The sequence below is a fragment of the Dendropsophus ebraccatus genome, chromosome 2 (genome assembly GCF_027789765.1).
Source record: "Dendropsophus ebraccatus isolate aDenEbr1 chromosome 2, aDenEbr1.pat, whole genome shotgun sequence".
Taxonomy (NCBI): Eukaryota; Metazoa; Chordata; class Amphibia; order Anura; family Hylidae; genus Dendropsophus; species Dendropsophus ebraccatus.
In genome coordinates this window covers 132,088,885-132,114,803 of record NC_091455.1, presented here as the reverse complement: position 1 = coordinate 132,114,803, position 25,919 = coordinate 132,088,885, and the positions used below count along the sequence as shown (strand labels likewise).

Here is a 25,919-nt window from a genome sequence, read left to right as displayed (position 1 = left end):
ATACAATATCAGCTGCGATAAGCTGTACTGTTAGCCACCGTCTACTTAACTGCTGCCAGGCTTGTACATTACCTGCCCGCGCATCCGCCTGAAAAAAATATATTCAAGATTTTGTGAGAAATTAGATGGCAACTTAAAGCGTAACTGTCATGTTTTTTTTTATTGCAGAAATCAGTAGTATAAGCGATTTTAAGAAACTCTTTAATAGGTTTCATCAGCCAAAAATGCCTCCTTCTGTACTCAAGAAGCAATCTCCCAGCCTCCCCCCCCTGACTTCTTATCTGTGCATTATCAGGCAAACACGTCTTCATTACAGAGAAGCCAGTGAAGACGGGCTCTACTCTCTCCATTCTATCCTTATGGAGGGGGGAGGGGCCGAGGGAGATGAGGGAGCGGGAAGAGGTGACATGAAGGTCAGCTGTTTGTAGACTCTCTGGGCACCTAAAACGCTGGATTCAGGGGTCAGAAAGGTCAGTGCTTATCTATGAACTTACTGAGAGAAGATTGCAGGGTGTTGTGCTGTGCAGAAATCCTCCGTGCTCAGTCACTCCTAACAGCCCCTCCCCCCTCCATAGCCACATAATGGAGACAGAAATCCTGCTTCATCTGATGTGAGGGGGGAGGCTGGGAGATTGCTTTTTCAGTACAGAAGGAAACTCTTTTAGTACATAAAACCTATTACAGAGTTTCTTAAAATCGCTTGTACTGTTGATATTTAATGTTTTCAGAAAAATGACCCTAAAATGACAGTTACGCTTTAAGGAAAGGCAAACTACCCTTCCAATTCAAAGCAATCAATACTGATAGCAGAAAGAGATTCTCATAGAACACATTTCAGAGAATATCATCTAGAGACAACTTGTTTAATGTGTCACAACGCGTTACATTCTACTTTTTCTTAAAATTATAGAAAAGAAATGTAAAACTGAGCTTCATTTTTTTTTTTCTACAAGGTATTCACAGTAGTCTTACATATTGTATTTGTGTGCTTTTTCTTGCTCCCAAATCAATCCATGTTACCACAGGAGAGTTAGTTAATGTATTGTCATTGTACCTACAAAATACAGTATGTAAAACTTTATGCCTCCTGAACAGAATTTCTTCTTTACAACTATCTACAGATTAAAAGCCTCTGAGTAAGCAAACCACTGCAAAACCTGCGTTGGGGTTAAGTCCACAAGTTTTCAGTGATGGGTGAGTTACTTTATACATAAGATATGAAAGCAGTGCAAAAGGTGGCATGTGAAATAATATATAGGCAGATACAATAGAGGAACCATTGTTTTCACATATGGTATTTGCTGGTTATTTAACATATACACATTTTCTGACAACATTGGATAGATTGCTATATGTGATTTAGCATATATTTGGCAGTTGCTGCTCTTAATGGTTATACTGTGTATTTATCCCTGACTATCTTTGTGGGCTGTTTACAAGTTTGGAGTTTCTTTTTGTTTATATGTAATTGTAATTATGTTGGTAAATAAAAACATTTATTTTATGCAGCTGTATATCCAGTTTTTCTGTGGCTATCTATATAATAAAAATGAAAGTCTGTCTGTTTGTCTGTCTGTCCCAAATAGACTTCCGAACGCCTGAGCCGTTTGACCCCAAATTTGGCACACAGATACATTGGCTGCCCCGGAAGGTTATTGCGAAGGTCCCATCCCCGCCAGATGTACAGGAGAGGAGGGGGAGGGGGAAGAGCGGCGCCCCATAGAGATGAATGGGAAAATCTCCACACTGCACACAGGTGATATAATTGGCTGCAGCTGCCCAGCAGTTGGCAGTTGGGAGCCTTAGCAACCAATAAGATTACTACTTTCACAGGGAGATGGAATGTGAATGGTTGCTAGGGCCAGCTGCCTCACAACAGATCCACAGAAATAACTGGTAGACCCCCTACTCCATCTATACAGTACATGTATACAGGACCTCCTACTCCATCTATACAGTACATGTATACAGGGCCCCCTACTCTATCTATACAGTACTTGTATACAGGACCTCCTACTCCATCTATACAGGTATACAGGGCAGTATTGCCAGCTGCTGCTGCCCTAAGCACTGAAACTGAAGACGCCCCATCCTCACTCACCAATTAGCATCAGCATAGGTAGGTAATAGCTCCAGACGTCACATTTAACACCACCACACCAAGCCTGAACAATACCGCCACACTGTGACTGGATAACACTGCCATACCAGACCTGACCAATACCGTCATACTGTGACTGGATAACACTGCCATACCAGACCTGACCAATACCACTATACTGTGACTGGATAACACTGCCACACCAGACCTGACCAATACCACCATACTGTGACTGGATAACACCGCTATACCAGACCTTACCAATACCGCCATACTGTGACTGGATAACACTACTATACCAGACCTGACCAATACCGACACACTGTGACTGAATAACACTGCCATACCAGACCTGACCAATACCACCATACTGTAACTGGATATACCGGCCATACCCCCCTCAAAAAGACACCTGATTTTCTGAACAGGAGGGTACTGCCCCTCTGCAAGGTGCTACCCTAGGCACCAGACCATGGGTGCCTAATAGTAAATACGACCCTGCAGGTATACAGGACACTACAGGTATACAGGACCCCAAAACTATACACTACAAGTGCACGGGACCTCCACCAACTATATACTACAGGTATACAGGACCCCAAACTTTACACTACAGGTATACAGGACCCCAAAACTATACACTACAGGTATACAGGACCTCCACCAACTCTATACTACAGGTATACAGCACCTTCACCAACTCTATACTACAGGTATACAGGACCCCCAAACTTTACACTACAGGTATACCATACCTCCACCAACTATATACTACAGGTATACAGGACCCCAAACTATATACTACGGGTTTACAAAAACCCAAAACTATACACTACAGGTATACAGGACCTTCACCAACTCTATAATACAGGTATACAGGACCCCAAACTATACACTACAGGTATACAGGACCCCAAAACTATACACTACAGGTTTACAGAAACCCAAAACTATACACTACAGGTATACAGGCCCTTCACCAACTCTATAATACAGGTATACAGGAACCCAAAACTTTAAACTACAGCTATACCGGACCTCCACCAACTATATACTACAGGTATACAGGACCCCAAACTATACACTACGGGTATACAGGACCTTCACCAACTCCATACTACAGGTATACAGGACCCCAAACTATATACTACAGGTATACAGGACCCCAAAAGTATACACTACAGGTATACAGGAACTCCACCAACTATATACTACAGGTAAATAGGAGCCTAAACTTTACACTACAGGTATACAGGACCTTCACCAACTCTATACTACAAGTATACAGCACCTTTACCAACTCTATACTACAGGTATACAGGACCCCCAAACTCTACATTACAGGTATACAGGACCTCCACCAACTACATACTACAGGTATACAGGACCCTCAAACTATACACTACAGGTATACAGGACCCCTGAACTATATACTACAGGTATACAAGACCTCTACCAACTATACACTACAGGAATCAAGGACCCTCAAACTATAAACTACTGGTATACAAAACCTCCACCAACTATACATTACAGGTATACAGCACCAACTATTTACTACAGGTATACAGAACCCGCGAACTATACAGTACAGGTATACAGGACCTTCACCAATTATACACTACTGGTATACAGGACCTCCCTCAACTATACACTACAGGTATACAGCCCCCCAACTACACACTACCGGTATACAGGACTCCCCCAAATATACACTATAGGTATACAGCCCCCCCAACCCCCAACTATGCACTACAGATATGCGGGACCCCTAAAAACTATACACTGTAGGTATACAGAACCCCTCCAAGTATGCACTACACTTATACACTAATTCCACTGATGAAACAATACCTTTAGATTGGCCTCCTGGGCACCTTAGAACAAATCTAATTAACACACTAACACTTTATACCCGGGCAGCGCCGGGTACGTTTTCTAGTGTTTAGATAAAGGTTTGCCGTGGTTACAAATATGAGTGTACACTTATACTACATATTATAAAAATATCTTATATCCACTGGAACTTTCTATGTTTAACTCCTTAACAGCCCATGATGTACATACCAGTACGTCATCGAATTCTGTCACTTAAATTGTCACTGTCGTGAAATTTTTTTTTGGCAGAAATCAATAGTCCAGGCGATTTTAAGAAACTTTGTAATTGGGTTTATTATCCGAAAAATGCATTTTTATCATGAAAAAGCAGTTTGAAGCTCTCCCCCCTGTCTTCATTGTTCTCCTATGGAGAGAGCTAAAGAAAAGACCAAAACAGGACAACAAAGAGCTAATCTACAAATCCCTCACCCGTTATCTCTTCTGACCATCACCAGTGACCTGTCTGAGCTCAGATTACAGCTGTCACCCAGCTCCGTGCCTGTAATCCTCTGTCATCTGCTTTCTGCTGCCGGCTAACTCCCTCCTTCCTCCTCCCCCCTCCCCTCTCCCTAGAGCAGACAGGGTACGACTCCTGCAACAAGTCCAAATTTTCTGATTTTTTGGAGTGGATGAAAAAGAGGAAGGAGGGGGGACCTGGGAAAAGGCTTTTTACATGCAGATAATGGCAGATTTGGCTAATAAACCCAATTACAAAGTTTCTTAAAATCGCCTGGACTATTGATTTCTGCCAAAAAAAAAAAAAAAAAAATACGACAGTGACTCTTTAAGGACCCATGATGTACCGATACGTGGGCCCCTTAAGGGAGAGCCGGGGGGCACCGGGTGGTGATCAGGTGAAGATGGCTGCTGTTTCTTACAGCATCCGTCTTTATGTTTCACATAGGGGGCAGCTCCACTTTCCCCCGTGACGGAGATCACGGCAGTTGGCAGGTCACCCTCTCATCTCTCCTGCCACCCTCTCCTCTATTCTGCCACCCTCTCCTCTCTCCTGCCACCCTCTCTCCTCTCCTTCCACCCTGTCGTCTTTCCTGCCACCCTCTCTAGCCACCCTCTTCCCCCCTCCTCTCCCCTTCCCTCCTCTGCCACCCTCTCCCCTCCTCTCCTCTCCCCTGCCACCTTCTTCCCTCCCCTGCCACCCTCTCATCTCTCCTTCCACCCTCTCATCTTTTATGCCACCCTCTCCTCTTTCCTGCCACCCTCTCCTGCCACCCTTTCCCCTCCCCTGGAACCCTTATTCCTCTCCTGCCACCTTCTCCTGCCATCATTTCTTCTCTCCTGCCACTCTCTCCCCTCCTCTGCCACCCTCTTCCCTCTCCTGCCACCCTCTGCTCTCTCTTGCCACTCTCTCCTGCCACAGTCTCTCCTCTCCTGCCACCATCTCCCCTCCCCTACTAACCTCTCCTGCCACCCTCTCCTGGCTCCCTCTCTTGCCACCCTCTCCCCTCTCCTGCCAACCCCCCCCCCTCTCCTGCCCTTGATCCTCCTGCTCTGGATCGGTGGTGATACAGTGTCCCCTGGCTCACCCCCTCTATAGAAAAAAACTAAAAAATGGCCCACAGGTTGTTCTTGGCTGAGGATTCCTGAGATCATTGGGGTCACTTTTGGGGGTTTTACAACGTTTTGGCAGCACAGGGGCTCTGCGAACCCTTTGTCCTACCCTTTCTGGCCAAATCCAGCTTCCAAAATCCAAACTGCCCTTTTTCCTTTTGTGCTTTCCGTGCACCGGCTTTGCAGTTTGTGTCCACATGTGGGGTTCTCTTGTAATGGAGGGAAATTGCTCTACATGATTAGTGGTTTGTTTTTCTTTAAACCCTTTGTGAACATAAAAAATTTAAAGTTACACCAACGTTTTAATATAAAAAATTTAATGTTTCATTTTCACGGCACATTGTTCCACATTTGTGTCTGTCACCAGTGGGGTTCATATGCTCTCTATACCCCTTGTTACATTTCTTGAGGGTTGTAGTGTCCATAATGGGGTCATTTGTGAGGAGTTTCCACTGTTTTGGCAGCACGGGGACTTTGTAAACCCGACATGGCCTCCGTCCTCCTTTCTGGCCAAATCCAGCTTCCAAAAGCAAAATGGCGCTCCTTCCTTTTGGAGGCGTGTACTGCGCCAGTATCGTACATTATGTCCCCATGTGGGGTATTTTTGTACTTGGTGGAAATTGCTCTACAAATGTTATGTTTTTTTTCTTTTAACCCCTTGTGAACCTGAAAAATTTAAGGCTAGACCAAGTTTTAGTGTAAAAAAATTAAAATTAGCATTTTCACAGCACATTGTGTCTGTCACCAGTGGGGTCCATATGCTCAATATATCCCTTATTACATTCCTTGAGGTGTGTAGTTTCCATAATGGGGTCACTTGTGGAGTGTTTCCACTGTTTTTGCATCACGGGGGCTCTGCAAACCCGACATGGCCTTCGTCCTCCATTCTGGCCAAATCCAGCTTCCAATATCCAAATTGTGCTTTTTCCCTTTTGAGGCTTTCCGTGCGTCGGCTTTGCACTTTGTGTCCACATGTGGGGTACTTCTATAATCGGGGGAAATTGCTCTACATGATTAGTGGTTTATTTTTGTCTTTTAACCCCTTGTGAACATGAAAAATTCAAAGTTACACCAATGTTTTAGTGGAAAAAATTTAATTTTTCATTTTCACGCCACATTGTTCCACATTTGTGTCTGTCACCAGTGGGGTTCATATGCTCACTATACCCTTTGATACATTCCTCGAGGGGTGTAGTTTCCTAAATGGTGTCCCTTTAGGGGTGCTTGTTAGGTTTTGGCACCCCAGAGCCTCTGCGAACCAGAAGTGATACTTTGAATATTATTGGCCAATTGTAATGGAGGCTTCAAAAGTCACTAGGTGCTCCTTTATATCTGAGGCTTGTGGTTGAGTCAAATAGCACAATAGAGCCACATATGGGATATTTCTATAAACTGCAGATATGGGGCTATAAAAATTGTAGTGCATTTCTCTGGAAATAGGTTTTCTATTATGAGAGATATTAGATAGCAACATAATTTCTGTCAAGAAAATGGAAATTTTCAATTTTCTCACACACTTAGCTTTTATTTCTGTGACTCACCTAAAGGGTTAAAAAAAACTTTCTGGAATTGAATTTAAACAGTTTGGGGGTGCAGTTTCTAAAATGGGGTGCTTCATAACATACAATCTCCTCAAATACACTTCAAACATGAACTGATCGCTGAAAAAATCTGATTTTGAAATTCTTTTGAAAATTTGGTAAAATGCTGCCAAACTTTGAAGCTTTCTATTATCTTAAAAAAATAAAATGAAAGTTTAATAAATGCTGCCAACATAAATTCGACATATTGCTAATTAATATCTAATTTATGTGACATAACTATTTTCTTTGCAAGCAGAAAATTTCAAAGTTAGAAAAATGCAATTTTTCACATTGTTTTGGGGTTTTTCATTATGTTAGGCTGTAAGAATCAACTCAATTTTACCAGAAGTATAACATGTCATGAGAAAACAGAACTAGCAGGATAGGTAAAAGCATCCCGAAGTTATTAATGAAAAAAGTGACACGTCATATTCCTGAAATTTGGCTTGGTCCTTAAGGCCATTTTGGGCTCCGTACTTAAGGGGTTAATTGGCATGTTGGGAGATGTAGTTTCCCAGACAAATGAGATAAAGGAGAAATCAATTGTAAAAGTTTAAAAATTGGGCTATGAGCGGCATAGACAAACGTGAAAATTGTCAAACGATGGGTGGAGGATTGATGATGTAGTTTCTCAGCCAAATGAGATAAAAGTGGAATCAATTGTGAAAGTTTAAAAATGGGGCTATTAGAGGCATAGACCAGTGTGAAAATTATCAATTTTCCTATGGTTTTTATGCATTTTATTTTTTTTATGGGATCGCCAGAATACCCCTTTAAATGTGGTGCTGTGATTGACAGGGCGAGGATTTAATAACTCTTGCAAAGCAGGAAAAGAGGGGGGAAGCTAGAAGAGAGAGGAAGCTGAAGGAGATAGAAGCTGGAGGAGAGAGGATGCTGAAGGAGAGAGGAAACTGGAGGAAAGAGGAAGCTCGAGTACAGAGGAATCTGAGGGAGAGCAGCGCTGTACTTTTTTTTTTTTTTAGTTTTTACATTAGTTTATTGGACAATACTGATGATTTCCAGAAGGCTCTTGAAGCACTTCTTACAATCAGCATTTCCTGATAGTAAAATCTGACACGGACGTGTGCATTGGCCTCAGTCTTCAGTTTACCTGCTACTAGCAGACTTATTTAGAGGGAAAGTGACCAGACCAACCGAAACTCAGGCTATTAGTCTACCTCCCTCTTGTGAACAAGGAACTGTATGTTGTATTGTTTTTTTTTTATGCATAAAAGACCTTTCAGTAAATTTCGGTTGTTCCAGGAAACTGTGCTAGAAGTCATTTGCCTACTCACTGCAAGAAGGGAACAACTATATTGGTAAAAGTATGTATGCAAGGGTAGTCAAGTACTGCTAGCCCAACACTCTGCCATATGACACTTGCACTACTGTGCCCAGATAGCCCTGCGCTAGAACATCTTCTGCATCCCCTCATGTTTACCATCCACCAAGAAATATACTAACTACAACATACTTATTGAGATTATCTGCCTATTGCTGTAACCTGAATGTATCTATTTAGATAGTATTGCAGGAAAACAGTAAAATGCTTTGTCTTTAAGATACTATACTTCATTAAGAAGCTGACTTATGGTTTGAAAAGGACACAGTATATAATATTCATAAACCAATCAGAATAAGTGCAAGCGCCTAGTTAATATTTTAGATAAATATTAATATTTCAGAGTTTAAGGATGGAGGATGTATTAAGCCAAGATTGATTTCATGATGTGAAATATACTGTACAAAGTACAAAGAGTGTTACCAGAAACACCCGGAAAAACAGCACATTTTCCATTACCTGGCAGCATTTTAGTATAAATGGTTGAGTCTCTATGATGCTGGCATTTGTAATCATCCGTACTGCTGTACAATCTTGAGGATTTTGCCCTTACATGTCAGCAGTGTGATTTCAATATAGGGTTAGCAAATAGGAAGAACATTGGACAATACACTATTTGGATGATTTGCTCACCATTTATTTAATAAAAAAAAATTAGTCTGAAAAGTTTCTGATAGGTGGTGCTGTAGCTAATCGTGCTACGCAAAATAGCTCTCACAAAGTGGTGGCCTTTCAAGTTAGTGTTTCACTCTATCTAGGACAAGAAATGCAAAACCCCCAGTAGCAATCAAACACCGCAGGGCCCAGAAATGCCGTGAATCCTTAACAGCCCATGTGTACATTTATAGAAGAGAACCGGATGACAGCGTGCACGCTGGCCCCAAGGGTATTGAACTTAGATTTTTCTAGGACTCCCTAGGGTGGCATCAAACTTCTGCAGCTGCACGGAAGTCAATCAAACGTCTGTGAAATCAATCTGTCCAGTTATGAAGCAACACTGATTGGAAATCAATTTCTCCTGCTGTTGTGCAAATTGAACAGACAACAGGTAGAATTGATAGGCAATAAGCAGGGAGGTGACCTCAGACAATTTCTCTGTTCTCATCCTTTTTGGCTGCTGTTTTGGTCACTTTTGCATTTTGTCAGTGATTTCACCCCAAGAGGTAGCATGAAGTGGTGTCTACAAACCACAGAAGGTGGTCAGGTAGTGCAGCAGGGTGGCACATCAACGAGAGCTGGGGCAAGAAGGGACCTAGGAGGGTATCAAACCAGCAGTAGGACTGCTATTTTCTCCTATGTGTAAGGAGGAACAGGAGGAGCACTGCCTCCAGCAGTCCACTAATATCCATGTGTCTGTTTAAACTAACAGAAAAAGACTTTATGAGGGCCTAACATCCGGTATTGTTTTTATAGCCCAACTGCCTGCAGAGACTGGCAGATTTTACATTGGCGCTCTGTCCTCTTCACAGATAAGAGCAGGTTCACACTGAGTAAATGTGACAGACATTACGTGCCTGGAGACACTGTGGGGAATGTTTTGTTTTCTGCAACATCCTTCAGCATGACCAGTTAGGCAGTGGGCTAGTAATGGTGTGGGGTGGCATTTCTTTGGAGTGCCGCACAGCCCTCCATGTGGTCACCAGAGGTAGCCTGACTGCCAGTCAGAGATGAGATCCTCAGACCCCTTGTGAAACCATATGCAGGGGCAGTGGGCCCTGTTTTCCTTCTGATGCATGACAATGCTAGGCCTCATGTGGCTGAAGTGTTTCAGCCGTTCCTGCATACCTGAAGGCTTTAATACTATGGAATGACCTTCTCATTTCCCAGACCTGAATCCAAGTGAGCTCATCTGGAACATCATGTCTCGTTCCATCCACCAAAAAATGTTGCACCACAGACTGTCCTGGAGTTGATGGATACTTTAATCAAGGTCTGAGAGGAAATTCCTCTGAAGAACATTTGCCATCTCATCAGGAGCATGCCTATGTGTCGTAGGGAGGTCATACAGGCATTTGGAGGCCACACACACTACTGAGTCTCATTCCCTTGTTTTGAGGCATTACTACTAAAGTTGGATCAGCCTGTTATTTGATCTTCCACTTGGATTTTGAATATCATTCCAAAATCCAGATCTCCATGGGATATTAATTTTGATTTACATTGATCACTTTAATATTTTAAAGCAATTTCTCAATGCATTCTACTATGTAATCAAGCCTGGATGTTCTTAGAGTAACAAAAATCATTTTCAAAAGCAAATAACCCCTTTAACAGACTAACAAAATCTCTAGTGGAAATCGTTCATGGCATTTTGCATTTAGTGCAAGAATTTTCCACAAAGATAGAATAAATACAATCTCATTATTCCCTTGTCACTAAATTTCATGCTTTGTTCATGCTATGATAAACATTACAGTAAAGGTTGGACTTCGCCTCCTGTATAATGGATTTCAGCAGTGATTCTACAGAGGGAATGAAAGTTAAGTATCTACATGAAGCTGTTCAAGCAGATAAAGCAAAGAAAACAATTTATTTTCATAATAACTGAAGAAACCCTAGGAGGAGTTTACAATATAATAAGTTGTAAGGTAAGAGTTCTAGGTAAAATGACAGTAAGAAGGGCTTGTGGAACATTGTACGTAATAACCTGACACCATGCTTTTTTTTAAAAAAAAGGGTATATTATTTTAACACATTGGTGGACTTTTTTTTACATAATGAAATCTACTTTTTACGCCTTTTTGCAAATAGGCATAACTGTTTGGTGATGGTAGTGAAACCTTCTTTCTTCTAGACATAGAGGATGCCCTCTTGTCATGGTTACAGACCTAGGTATAAAAAGATCACTAGAAAGATCTCTGTACTGCCTATTCATAGATTTATACGTTGTGATCAGATCGCCCCCTAAGACATCTTTTTTAAACTAAACGGCAAGTTTGATAACCTGTCTTGGTACTGCAATGCATCTATTACCTTGGTCGCCTTCCTCTGCATCCACTCCAGTTCAGCCATGTCCTTCTTATATATAGGACCTTTGACTGGGAAAACCTTTTGCGGCATAGTCTATACGTTCTTGTTAGGCCCCTTTAACACAGAGCAAAAGAGGCGGAATTCCGTGGCGGAATTGTCCTCTGTGAAATGCCACCAGCCTCCGTGTTATAATGACACTCTATGGAAGGCGCGTGTGCCGCATTGCTTAGCGTCTCTAGGCGCTGAAGAATGAACATGTTCATTCTTCAGCACTGAGAGATGCAGCACTGACAAGGAGGCTGGCGGCATTCCGCAGCGGATAATTCCGCTGCTGAATTCCGCCTCTCTTGCTCTGTGTTAACAGGGCCTTATAGTTATGAGTGACACCCAATACCTTAGCTTAGCCTTCATCAATGTATGTGCTATGTTGAGCATAGTAAGATATCAAAATCTAGAAAAATGTAATTTAATGCAATAAATCATGCTTGACTTGTTTCATAGTAAAGACTTTTTTTTGTAAAGGCTCTCTAAAAAAAACAACAAACCTCTAGCTGTGTAAATCTATACTCAGTGATAGTTAGAATGAACGGAATTCAATTTTAATTCCACAAATCTAACAACCGTTTTTAATCTTTGAAACTCTAAAACTGACTTCCTAAAGTTTTTCAATAATTTTACAGCATATTTTTTCATTGCACGTATAGTGCTAGCTAAAATAGATCACTGGTGTATAATTACATGGATCACTATAAAATGGATATTGCTTCTACAAGCTTCTTTTCTAATGTTTCATGGCACCTTAAGTGATGTCAAATGTCTAATTATCTGCCTTATACTAAAGCAAACTTTTTCATTTTAGCAAATTAAAGCTTTAAATAGAATTCACTTGAAATCCAAATTAGAGGCATTGAGAACATCAAAATGACACTTCATAGAATAGTGAAAGGGAGACAACAGATTACTTCTCATGGACCTGTGTTAAACAAATACAAGAGGAGGCAACACAATCTGGAATCAATAATTAAAACCCATGTTGCTTGTTTTTGTCTCATTAGGTTACACTTTCCTTTCATACAAGTTGGTTTGTTTAAGACTTGTTATTGTAAGAATATTGATAATAGAAAATGATGATGAGCCAGTTCTGGAATATGCTTCATTAGGGGCAGAGAAGCCACTATATGAAAGTTAGTTGGTTCTTAGTCTTTACAAATACTTGACACATGATTAATTTGTTTTACTGCTCCTCATTAATAATGTATCCCCTTCAGCAGCAGCAACCTTTCAAGTGAAGAATGATGCACAAAAGAAATTGTCAAGTAGGAATGGAAAAGTAAAATATCAATGTCCAGACAATGGATGCATTTCTTCTGAAACAATGTACCATACAAATTACAACTCCAAGAAAGAACACTTGAAATCAGCTGGCAAAACGATCCCACAAGCTACTTTAGACGGCTATCTTTTTTACCAAATCAATCAAGTACTACAAGGAAGTATCATATTTAATTTTAATGAAATGTTCCAGGAAATTATGGCAAGGAACATAAATGAAATTATTTTTTAACCCTCTCACAGCCATGGGTCAATGCTGCCTTAATGCCCATGTCAAATTTCTCACTTCAGCCATGGGTTCATAAAGATCCCTAGTTCTGTCATTGCAATAGAATCATCATATGAATTTCTATTCCAATGATAGAACTGATTGGGTTCTCTTATAGCCGTTTGGAATTTAAAGATGCTGACAAGTCAGGGAAGCTTGTAACAGTGACAAGGGAGAAAGGGGAATGGGCAGTGCTTCTCAGGTAATAACAAAACCCGAAGAGCACTGCCACACTCTCTGCCCACCCTTTCCTCTCTCTATTGTTGATTGGCTCAACAGCTTCTGTAGCAGGATATCGGGGGCCTCAGTGAGGCCTCCGGTGTCCATGGCTGCCATTGGAACACTGTGATTTCTTTGCAGAACTCTGATGGTGAACAGAGGGTGATTTCTCCCTCTGTTCTCCCTATAGATGCTGCAGTCACACTGACTGCAGAATCTATAGGATTAACTGCTGGGATCCGAGCATGGGTTCTGTGCTTGTGCCATCCTCTGCACGTTAATTTATGTTGCTGCAGCCCCAGGCAGAGGTTGCAGAAACGTTACTTAACTGTGCAGCAGCCAGAGGGGATTAAAATTACAAGTACAATTATTTGACCATACAGTATGGTTGAACGACCAGATTTAGTGCACCAGGCTGTTGTAATGATGCAAGGCATAAAAACATTAACCTGCCTTTTGTCGACCACTTTCTAGATTACTTTCCCTTTTTTTAAACAATGGATATCTTAAATAATGACATGATTAAGGCCAATTCTTCCTTTCCTATTACTTTCTACTATTTTATAATTTGGAACAGTCATCAGCTCTAACATGCGTACCTGACCTGGTTAAAAGTACTCTGAGAGGCATATTATACTACTTTTCCTTGGGAAAACACAAAATTGGGTTTAAATTTAATTAATTGAATTCTCATCGATTATAATCTTGTGCGATCAGGGCCCTCAGTCCTCATGCTTGACTTGATGGTTACATGTGTATCTCTGTAATGTCTAATTTTGTCAATGTACTTCCAGAACTGTAAAGTGCTGCTGAATCTGCAACATATAAATAAAATGATTATTGTTATTATTATTATTTCCCCAATAAGAGAGAGTCTCTTTAGATTCTTAGCTGAATGTAAGACCTTTTGACTATTGTCCATCCAGGCCCTGCAAGTTAATAAAACATTTTGATACATTGACATGTCAAGATTGTTGTCACCAAGACTATTGTCCATCCAGGCCTGGCATGCTAATATTTTCCAAAACACAATATTTGCTTTTGGTCCATAAAATATTTTTTTTGCCGCTGATAAATCCATAAAATATTTTGATACATCTACATGTTAAGATTGTTGTCACCTGAAAAAAGTCATGAATGCAGGGCAGGCCTTTGTGTCTAAAGCTTAGTTTTTCTGTTACTTTATCATATGAAATTAGACATTATTCCACCTATTATACTGATGGATCAGAGCTACGCTCGTTAAACTGCACAACTCAGTGTGTGATTTTGCATATAACTGAAGTTAAACCTATTGCAATACTTTCGATCAATTACTTTGTGCTGTATTTTCCTCTGACCTCTTCTTCCCTATAGACCAGTTTTTCTTATCAACAATTAGACTGTTCATTTTCTACAGGGTCAATGAGGCTTTTGTAGAAATGCATCTCCTCAGTCTTCTGATACTTAATAGGTTAATCAGGCAAAATATTATTATTAACATTACTTATAACAGTGGATGTAAAGATTACCGTAATATTTACTCAAGCTATCTCTAAAATGATATGGTCTGCACCGGTAAAATCTGTTCATGTGACCCCCAAACCTTATCTGTAGTTATTAACGCAGGGATACCGGAGTATTTTAGTAAGAATATAGTCACAGATAAAAAGTCATGAATTCTGCATTCAGACGCCATTAGAAACTTCCTCCATCTGATCTCCCATCTTTTACTTCATGATTAAGTGATATGCCATGTAATCCAATAGCCCAGGTGCAGCACAGGTCAAAATGAGAAGGAGATCAGTAGATATATCAGGCTGTAGCTGAATGCAAGGACCAGACTTAGAAAGAGAAAGTTGTAATATGCTTTGCCAACAAAACACTGAGGAAATCCTATTATATTAAGTACAGTTGGGTAGAGAAACTGACTGCTGCCCAGTGTTATTCACAAGGCGTCTCAAATCATCTAAAATGGGGAAGAAAAAGAAGAGTCGTTTGGCAATTATAATGGAGGATGGTAAGTGCACAAGTATTCAGCCCTGTTTTTATGTATATGTCATCTTGAAATAGTGTTGTAAATCTCTCTCTCTGCACAGTATATTGTTTACATATACTGTACAGTAGTACATGTATTGCCTATTATGGTTTATTGCACTAATAATATAAAGCATCCTTATTTGCTTTCCAATATTCTGTCTAGTAATCTCATTTTCTGTACATTGGAGGTGTACATTGGAGGACGCACTAATATGAGTCCAGCAATTTTTTGCGAATATATTTCTTAAAGGAGAAGTGATATATTTTTTTCAGAGCTCATCAGTGCATCCAAAGTTATGTAACCTATCAATACACTCTCGGCGATTCCATGGCCTTACCCTTTTTCTTTGGTCACTGTGCCCACCGGAAGTGTTGCAGTTTTCATATTTCTTGTTACGTCATGACCCGCTCTGTTCACAGGCGCCATCTTGGGTTGTGACGTAGAGCCAAAATTGTCCCAGGTTCCTTGACTGTGGCCATCCACTCCCTCCCTCCTCCTACCTCCCTCCTCAGATTGCGTGGGATCCAGCGGGCCACCCGATGACTTGCCCGCCCGCCTACAACAACACCATCACCCTACCCTCAGCCATCCTCAGCAATCTCCCCATTTGCCCTACCACCCGATCTCTCCCCCCCTGGCCGCTTGCCCCATTGCTCACCCGCCCACAGCAAACCCCCGGCCATCAGCCCACCCCATTGCTCACCCACAGCAACAACCGCTCCCAGGCCGGCTGCCTGCCCCATTGCTTACCCATAGCAACATGGACATGGCTGTTGCTGTGGGCAGGCAGGCCAGTGATCAAGCAGCTGGGGGGTGGGATGGTGTTGTTGCAGGCGGGTGGGCAAGTGATCGGGCAGACAACCGGGGGGGGGGTATAGTGACGTTGCTATGGGTGAACAATGGGGTGTGGCAGGCATTGAGGTGGGGGTGTGTGTAAAGGCATTACTGCAGGCAAGTGATTGGGCGGGTGGGGGGGTGGATGGAGTGTTATATACATAACAATGTTTCACATTCTTGTATACTATGCGTTATTTCAATGTATCAAAAGTAAAATTTAGCAAAATAAATATGCGGCGGGGAAATTGCCTGTGAGCCATTCTATAGGAGGGGAAACTGAATGTAGGCGTGACAAGGGGGGACAGACTGCCAGGCGCGGCATACTGGGAATTGTAGGCACAGAGCAGTGACAGAACAGGATCCCAAGACATAACGAGAATATAATTTTTTAACATTTGGTCGGACTTCTCCTTTAAATCTAAACATTAACTGTATTATTATGTGAACATTCAATTCCAACTGGAGCCCTTTGGTGCTATAACTATAGCTGCCTTAACCTATTCACATTGTCATAGTAATCTTAATAGATGTTATTTGTACATAACAATCAACGTATATTGTGCATCTATATGGACTGTTAAGAAGATGTCTTTCCTTACATATATAGGGGTTATCCCACAATGCAAACTTGGTAAAATCATGTGTGTACCAAATATATATGTGTGTGTGTGTGTGTGTGTGTGTAAAGCAGTGCCCATTTGTTTTTAGGCAAAATAACTTACATCACTGTTATATTCTTGTCCCCCATGGATCTCAGCACTTCCTGATTTCCTTTCTGAACTGTGACCTTGCTTTTGCTGTGCAAAAGAACACCCACTTTCCCACAACCCCTCTTGCTTGCATGTGCAGAGAAGGGAAACTGACAAAATTAGGAGATTGCTAATGAACTGAGCATGAGTGACTCACCTCAGTAGATACCCTTAGGCTATGTTCACGTCTTTTTTAGGCAAAAAAAAAATGCAGTTTTTTGATAATGACAGCTGTTAATAATGATCATGATCATTATTTGTGCCATTATAAAAATAATGTTAGAACACATAAAATATGCACAAGCCAAAAAGACAGAAATGGCTGTACATCGCACCCATGGCTGACACGAAAGCTTATTCAGCTACATTTAAAACCAACATCAGAAGTTAGTATATAATTTGGCCAAACCATATTGCCTCATGTACCACGTGCAGGTCTTCTGATACACATGAGTCCCTAACCAAAAAACATCACTGTGCCGGTCAGCACCACAATCCCCGCAAAGCGTACACAAGCAGTGAAGGGGGGCCACGGAATGGCCCTGCAACCCCATTGTCACAGGACCAGACCCTAAAGGGCCCCCCCAGACCCCGCAGGCGCCACCGGCGGAAAAAGTGGACGCCAAGCAACACAAGTGTGAACAAGCTCTTACCTCTCTCTATTCCTCTGCAGGTACAATGGGAGAATATTAGGAGATCCTCCCCTTATGTACACAGGTGCTTCCTGCTAATTTGGATCACATGGGTCTTATAATGAAAAAAGGGACAGAATACATAAAATATGCACAAGCCAAAAAGACAGAAATGGATGCACATCGCACCCATGGCTGACACGAAAGCTTATCCAGCTACATTTAAAACCAACATCAGAAGTTAGTATATAATTTGGCCAAAGCATGTGCACGCCTTGCGGGGGAGGCAGTCACTGACTGACACGGTACAGAGTTAGCGTAGGGACCCGTGTGAACCAGGATACCTGCACGGGGTACACGGGGCAGTATGGTTTGATCAAATTGTATACCAAATTCCTGGTGTTTGTTTTTAAAGTAGCTTAGCGGCTTTAGTATCAGCCATAGGTGTGAGGTGCAGCTGCACTCTTCTCTCCATTTCACATAAAAATAATGTCCATTAACTTAATAACAATGTAAGTTATTTCACCTAATAAGACGTGGGAACATTGCTCAAGGTGGGTCATAAACAAAGGCAGCAGATTATCAAAACAATGCAGGCAAATGTGGGATTTGAAATGTGTTTCATTTCATTTATTGCATCAGTTTTGGCTTATTTTTCTTTGCAGGATAACCCCTTTAAGTATACTGTACATTACAAATTTAGATGGTTAATGCTGTGTTATACCTGACTGGTATAAAAGTGTAGAATTCCAATAAACATTACATTATCACAGATCCATAGAATTATAAATGTAAATAACAGACACTGAGAATCTCTTACAAGCAGAGAGACAACATATTTACATGTCTTATTTATATTTTTTGACAGCTGGCATTGAAATTGATGGACATCTGGAATCTGATTCAGATACTGATGGTAAGTATTCAAGGAAGCAACATGTCAGATGTTTTGATTTTTGGAGGTGTCGTTGCTGAGACCCACACCAATCGCACAGGTGGCCATTCATTTCTAGTCAGCACTGCGTGAATGTGCTATCTGGGCAGCACTTATGTTGTACAGATATGCAGAGGAAGTCAAAATAAACTCTGCTGACGTCCTCTGCATATCTGTACACCGGAAACGATGAGCAGAGTTTAATGGTTCTGGCTAGAAACGTATTGTTGACTGTTGATTTTAGAGATAAGTAGGGTCTAAGCAATGAAACTCCTACCGATGAAAAATTCTGACATTTCACCTAATACCCCATGGTGTAATCCAACATGAACAATTAGGAGTTTGTATTAATAGAAATATCCTCACATAAGAGAATGGTGCTCACATCAGAAAGTGGTAGATGCAGAAAATCGAAAGCTGTCCTACCTTCATGCTATGTTCACACAATGACAAAATGGCAGCCATTTTTATTGGACGGCCATTATTTAATGGCGAAAAACAGCCGTTATAATAAAATTATGGGTGTTGTTGATATACCGTTGAATGGCGACCGTCCAATAAAAATGTCTGGCATTTTGACAGTGTGTGAACATAGCCTAAGGGCCCTATTACACCAACAGATTATCTGACAGATTTTTTTAAGCCAAAGCCAGGAATGGATTTAAATAGAGGATAAATTTTTGTCTTTCCTTTATTACATGTACTCTGTTCATAGTCCGTTCCTGGCTTTGGTTAAAAAAAAACATGCAAAACACAAAATCGTTAAATTGCCACTGCACGTGGTAGTAGCAGTGGTTGTAGGGGAGATGACTTCTGTAATACTGCATACAATGTAACATGTCACTAATTATGTCATGGCTTTAAAAAGAAACAAAAATACAGTATGGGCCTATAGATTTCTGAAGGATCAGTTTTACATTATGTGCAATGTCACTGTCAGCAATCATGCAAAAACTCGCCAAAACAATGGATCACTAGCGAAACTGACGCTTTTTTAAAAAGAAAAAGCAGATGTTTTTTGAACATTGTGTGAACATAGCCTTTATGTAATGGATTTAAAAAGAAACAAAACGCTACTGTGCCCATGATAGTAGTACAGTATGTGCCTATAGATTTCTGAAGGCTCACAATCTTACATTATGTACAATATTACTGCCAGCAATCATGTTTAGCTTTGAAAAAGAAACTAACAAAGTTTTGCGTATAATCAAAATAAGCTCAACTTCTTAAAGCAACACATGAGGGTTTAACTGGCATAAAACTGGAAAACTAAACATTTATTTACATTGTAAACTGATAAAAATAGTAAAAACATAAAGTGCTTCTTGGTGGTTTCTTAAGACTTACAGATTTCTAAGGTATGGTAATAGTAAGCATTTAGAAGAGCCTAGTCAAAATTAGACTTTGACCAAAGTATTCCATTTTCCAAGTTCATTCTATAGTAGATGTCTAACAACTTGTAATTTAACCAGATTTCTGTATAAGAGAAAAAAAATTCTGTATAGAACTGCAAATAATGGTATAAAGCTGAGTTATAGCTCAGGGAATTGCTGTCAGATGGATTTCTTTCAGAAGTTTTCTTAAGCTCATAAATCTGAGCGTTTTTACTGCAATTTAAAGACTTTATTATAGAAGCCTACTGAATTGCATGACATTAACTAAAAGGAGATAGACAGCTTCCTGTAACAACCTTTCCATCGTTTCTGGCATTTTAAAATGATTGTAATGAATATTTTCCTACTGTCTCATGATATCTCCAGTGACCACTCAGTTCATCATCAAGCTTAAAAATACAATATATGTATTCTGTATTCTAAATTGTCATTTGCATAATTGAAATATAAATTAAACCTGGTAATAAATTTAAATATTCATATGATAAATCAGGGAGTGAGTCAGATCTAATAACTTTTATAAGGACAAAAACTATTGATAGATTATAGATAGATGGATAGATAGAATAAGAGAGCAACATTGCTGAAGAATTGCAAGTGGGTGCAGGCAGAGCAGGAACTTGATCCATGTCCTCTTATTTCAAAATAGCAAGAATCACTGCAGCACTCCAACATAGTTTCATACTCCAACCAAGTATCATGCTTCAAAAAGACAAGGGTTTTTTGATGAAATTATCACTGTTTGATACATCACATTATCATGGAGTGCTGCAGTGATTCTAGATAGTTAGATAGGGCTTTGGTCAGACACCCTCATTGAAAGAACATTGTAGAAAAAACCTTTTAATTAGAACCCACTATTTTCCATATGCAGATCCTTTGTCAACCCCCTTTGTATCTTCAATATTACATACTGCAAACATCCACATAGGTACACTATATGGTGGTCAGTATACTCCAATACTTTGTTCTGTATTGCCCTATGTGGGAAGAAATATGATCTTATATCTGGAATGAAATGAAACATGATTTTTATATGTAGACTGCATTTCCACACAGCAGTAAGCACGGCTCCAAATTAATTCCGGGTCCTTATTACATAAATCCTTGGCCCACTGACTAATTTTTTTCCATAAATGTTTATTAAAAATGTTGTCAATTCTACTCAATATAGAATATAAATAAATCAAAAGGAAATAACAATCACAGCAGGATAGGCAATACATTACCTAGAGGCCATATGACTCATTGTATAGTCTTCTATGGACTTACATGTACTAAGCTTTATAGATTGAGTCAGATACAACAAACATCCCTAATTATATTTGATTGAAATTATTGTACCATTTCTAACTTTTCCATTACATTATAGATAAAGAAGAGGAAGAGAACACAAAAAGAAAGGTGACTGGCAGAAAACCTCCCCAAAAAGAATCTCGGAGGAAAAATGAGAGTGACGATGATAGTAGTAATGAAGAGTCACCAGCACGAAATAGAAAGACTAGAAACAGAGCTAGATCAAGACGAAATGATGATGATGATGATGACGAGGACGAGGAAGATGAAGAAAGTGGAGCGAGTAAGAAAACAGGTTACAGGAACAGAGGCAGAGCTAATGGTAACAAAAGGACAAAGGACGATAAAAGTGATGAGAAGAAGGGAAAAAAGGGTGAACTACAGAAGGAAGATCAAAAGAAGAAGTGTGGCAGGTATTGTTGTATGCTGTAGAAACTACTCAATCTATTAACATGCTATTGAATGGACATTAAACCTAAAATCTATCATATCTCCATGTTGTTGCAATTAAATAGACTGTAATGTTACCTGTAGTCATATATATTCACCTGTTTGCTAAGGTCCCTGTATGCAAAATATGTTCTATAAAACTGGTTTTACATTTTAAATCTCACTATACGTTATTGATTATATCTGAGGCGCCTAACCCATCATTCATGGATGAAACAAGGTGTGGATGTTGTCCTAAGAATAGTTTAGACTGACTGACACACATCCCTCTCAGAGGGGGGTCCGGGGTTACACTACTACTAACCCACAGGCACACAATGTTGAGTACAACACCCTTTAACAACAAGACCCCCTGTAAGAAATCATTTTTTGGGGGAACAAAATATAAAATATGTGCTATGGATGAAAGGTGAGTTTAAAAGCACATCACATCCAGTGCTGACAACACTGGAAAATTCTGAATTTGTAGAGATACTGTATGTCTATCCTCCTATATGTCTCACTAATTTACAATCACTAATATACAATCACTGGCCTGCTCCCCTCACTGCCTTTTGTATGTACCGTCAATTAACTAGGAGATGTCTCCTCCCCAAACACTCCAGCACGTATTACCAATCACAGGGTATGTGACTGACACCTCTCAGCATCCAGACATATGATGGGAATCGTCTGGGATTTACCTTGTTTGTTCCAATCAGCTTTGTGTTTTTGGTGCTCATCATTACAATGACAGCCATTGGAACATTGTTCTACATCAGGCCCCTTTGGGTGTGGTTCTTTTTTGAAGGTCAAATGAATTTAGTAGTAAAGACAGTGTTAGGCTATGTTTACACAACGTTTTTTTCAGCTCTGTTTAAAATGACGTCTGTTATTTTAAGTCTAAAATAACGGACGTTTTTCGAAGCCTGGCATCCCCTTAGTGCAATAACGGGTGTTTGCACATTATTTTAGTTTGGGGTTACTAATGGCCTTTGGTTGTGGCTTAATTGAAAAAAACATTGAATTTATTAGTAAAAACGGAGAAAGAACGGTGGCAAAAGAAGAACTGTGTGTGAACAACTAATAAAAAACGTTCACTATTTGCAAAAAACGTCCAAAAAATAATGTTCATGTTCATTATTATGATGTCTGCGGCAAAAACGTCCGTTTTTCAATGCATTGTGTGCATAGGACGTCCGTCTTCCCATTGACTTCAATGCAATTGCATTGAAGTCAGTTAAATTGCTGCAAAAACAGACGTTTTTTTAAATAGCGAAATGAGATGTTTTTTCTCCATTTTTGACGTTGTGTGAACATAGCCTAAGGGGCGGTGGAAAAAATTTGTTTGCAAAATTATGTCCACAATTAATTGTCCTGAACATTAATTTGACATCCACACAAACAACATCCATTATTTAATACACTATAGTCGAGATTTATCAACGGGTGTAAAATATACATCGGTGTAAACTGCCCACAGCAACCAATCACAGCTCAGCTTTCAGCTCTGGTAAAATGATAGAGAAGCTGTGATTGTTTGCTGTGGGCAGTTAACACCGGTGTATATTTTATACCCACTGATAAATCTCCCCCTATGTGTATTGGATGGCTGTTGTTCCATTGATTTTAATGCATTCCAGTTTGCTGAAGATAAAAATTAAGGGAAATAGTGAACATTGTTTTGCAACAACAGCTGTTTTTTTGGCCTTATGCTCGCTAGTGGGAACATAGCCAAACAAATACCAAGTATACAATATATTATGGCCAGATATAGGGCTGCTACTCATGTAAAGTCATCTGAAATAACAGGTATGATTTAAGACATTTACAAATAACAACAAATAACGGCAGTTGATTTTATTATTATGCCTCTAAAAATGATCATGTTAGTTAATAACGGTCATTGTTTTGCAACAACAGATGTTATTTGCCCTTATTTTTACATTGTGGGAGCATAGCCTAAATCTGAATATTTTGGACCACAGACCTGATTACTATGGCTATAAGTGGATGTATCCTAATGTAGATTTGATAAGTTTCCGACATAGAAATAATAGTGCAGTATGATATATATTTGTAATGTTTATTAACATGCATATGCAATACAGAAGTAGTTTTGTAAAACCAGCTACAGTAAGCATATTCAAGGGTTTTTGTTTTATTCTTTACCTGAGATTTCCAAAATTGATCATAATGCTCCTAACTTGCTGTACCTCACAGAAATTACTTGGATCTAGCAGCAATCTTGTAGTGAGAATCCATCTGTTCTTCCTAGTATTTGGATTGGCTATCTGTGCATCACTAGAAATTTCATTATCCCCTACCATTTGGCTATCACCTTTGTACATTACAACGGCTTGTGTGCATTAAGGCTATGTTCTTACACTGCTGAAATGACAGACATTTTTACTGGATGCAAGGGCTTAGGCTTCTGGGTGAGAGATTCACTTTCAGGCTATGTTCACACACATATCAAATATCAAAATACAGTCGTAATTTCGAGTGAAAATAAAACTATGTGAACTAAGGGTGAGCATGTTCATTATTTTGATGGTCGTGATCATTTTTTAACCACAATCAGGAATGGAACTGACAGAGCAAAATTATAATGGAAAGATCTGCACAGTTTCTGTGCTTTCAACCCACTCGTGGTTTTGATTGAAAAAAGACTGACCAAAAGACTGACAGAAATAGTATGTGTAAACATAGCTTTAAGGCTTCTTTATATGCCTTTAACAGTATTTATGGCTGTCCCAAATGTGAGGTTCCACCATTGCGGCACAACTCTGCAAAAGTAACTAATCATTTGTTCATTTATGTAAAAAACAGTAGATTTATGCTTCCACATTGTGCTTCATGTACTTGGAGATATTTTTGTTCTATGTTAAAATGGTTTTGTGCATAGCGGTTTTAGGGAAAACATTTGTATGGCATTCTCCTGATATTTTTTCCAGCATTTCTGAAAGCCTCTCAGCCAGATACTTGCCGATTGCCAATAGTAAACTATGAAATGCAATACAATGTTTTATTGTTTGTGGCATTCCTGAAGTTTTTAGATCCATTGGCTCTGATTTAATAATCTTTCTTAGACAAAAATGGGACATATTTTTGTCTCAGGCGAGTTGCAACAAATCATAGCTCCACTTTCATTTCTATTTATAGGTCATGAAAAACAAGTGAAAAGTTTAAAATGTACTGTATGTATAAAGAAAAAAACACAAAAAAAACTATTTGTGAAGTGGGCCTAAAATGTATCTGTTATGTTTAGTTGTGTACAGTTCCTGCTTCAGCACTGAACAGCATGTACCTTCTCAAATATGTGAGTTATTCACTTTAAAAAGCTTATTGACTCCTATTGATTTAGCAGTAGTTTTATATTGATGCTGCAGTAGTTTATATATTTATTGCCATAAAGTTTATGGTGAAATATATCCCTTTTATGTGAGCACAGTGACCACTGGTCCACAGGTTTTCAACTGCTGATTTTCCATAACAGAACCATAAGTTGGGGAAAAGTGACAGGATGTTTAAAGGGGTACTCTAGCCACATTTTTGATATGTTGTTACCCTTGTAAAGAATATAAACATCCTATTCTTACCGAACCATGCTGCCTCAGGGTCCTCCTCCAGCACCTTCGGGTCCCCCCTGAACTATCCCACCTCAGGTCATTAGACCCACAATAAGGCCAAGACTTGAAAATCTAATATGGATCCAAAAATGTGTCCGTATTACACTTGCTTGAAACTGGACAAGGATAATGAAGTGAAAGTAGCTTATAATTTAACTTTTATAAGATTTATCCTAAAAAACACCAACACTGTCGGTCAGGACAAGAACCAAGTCAAGTCGTACAATATCAATCAGTCATTCAGTGTTGGATACAACTTTATATGGCTAAAAGCTATGCACATAAATAATTGTTAGGTACGCAGGGCCATGTCATCCTGTGTAACCCTAGTACCCTGTTAACCTCACTCCCTATGTGTTTTCTTTTCAATCTCTCTTTATTAAATTTCATTAAAAAAAAAAGGACAAACAGTACAAACCAATTAAGGAAAGAACAATTCCATATACCTCTGACAATAGTAATCTAAACACGAAAGGTGATCACCCCGCCCCCCTCTCGGCAAAATTATATTGTTCCTTCCCCACACTCCCCCCCCCCCCCAAAAAAAAAAGAAACAAACAGCTCCCCCCCCTCTCTCAATCCAACAGAGTCTGCATATATTGTGACCCCAACATTTGGTTCCATGGGTCCCATATCCCCTGGGTGTCCTTACTGCCTCCCCCCTTTCCTGCTATTAATTCCTCCATCCTCTGAATTATATTAACCTAATGAATCCACTCCACTACTGTAGGTGG

General features: G+C 39.8%; 1 protein-coding gene across 10 annotated transcripts in view; it reads left to right on the top strand.

Moving 5' to 3' along the window:
- LOC138784662 (transmembrane channel-like protein 2) overlaps window positions 1-25,919 on the top strand; it is a 169,337-nt gene that overhangs the window by 45,290 nt on the left and 98,128 nt on the right. For 9 of the 10 annotated variants that reach the window (XM_069960300.1, XM_069960298.1, XM_069960303.1 and 6 more), the window contains 3 exons: window positions 1,122-1,194; window positions 18,369-18,416; window positions 21,201-21,537. In XM_069960300.1, the coding sequence (XP_069816401.1) occupies window positions 1,191-1,194; window positions 18,369-18,416; window positions 21,201-21,537 (389 nt within the window). In that variant the 5' untranslated portion in view covers window positions 1,122-1,190. The remainder of the gene's footprint in view (window positions 1-1,121; window positions 1,195-18,368; window positions 18,417-21,200; window positions 21,538-25,919) is intronic. The other variant, XM_069960302.1, reaches the window with a different exon arrangement.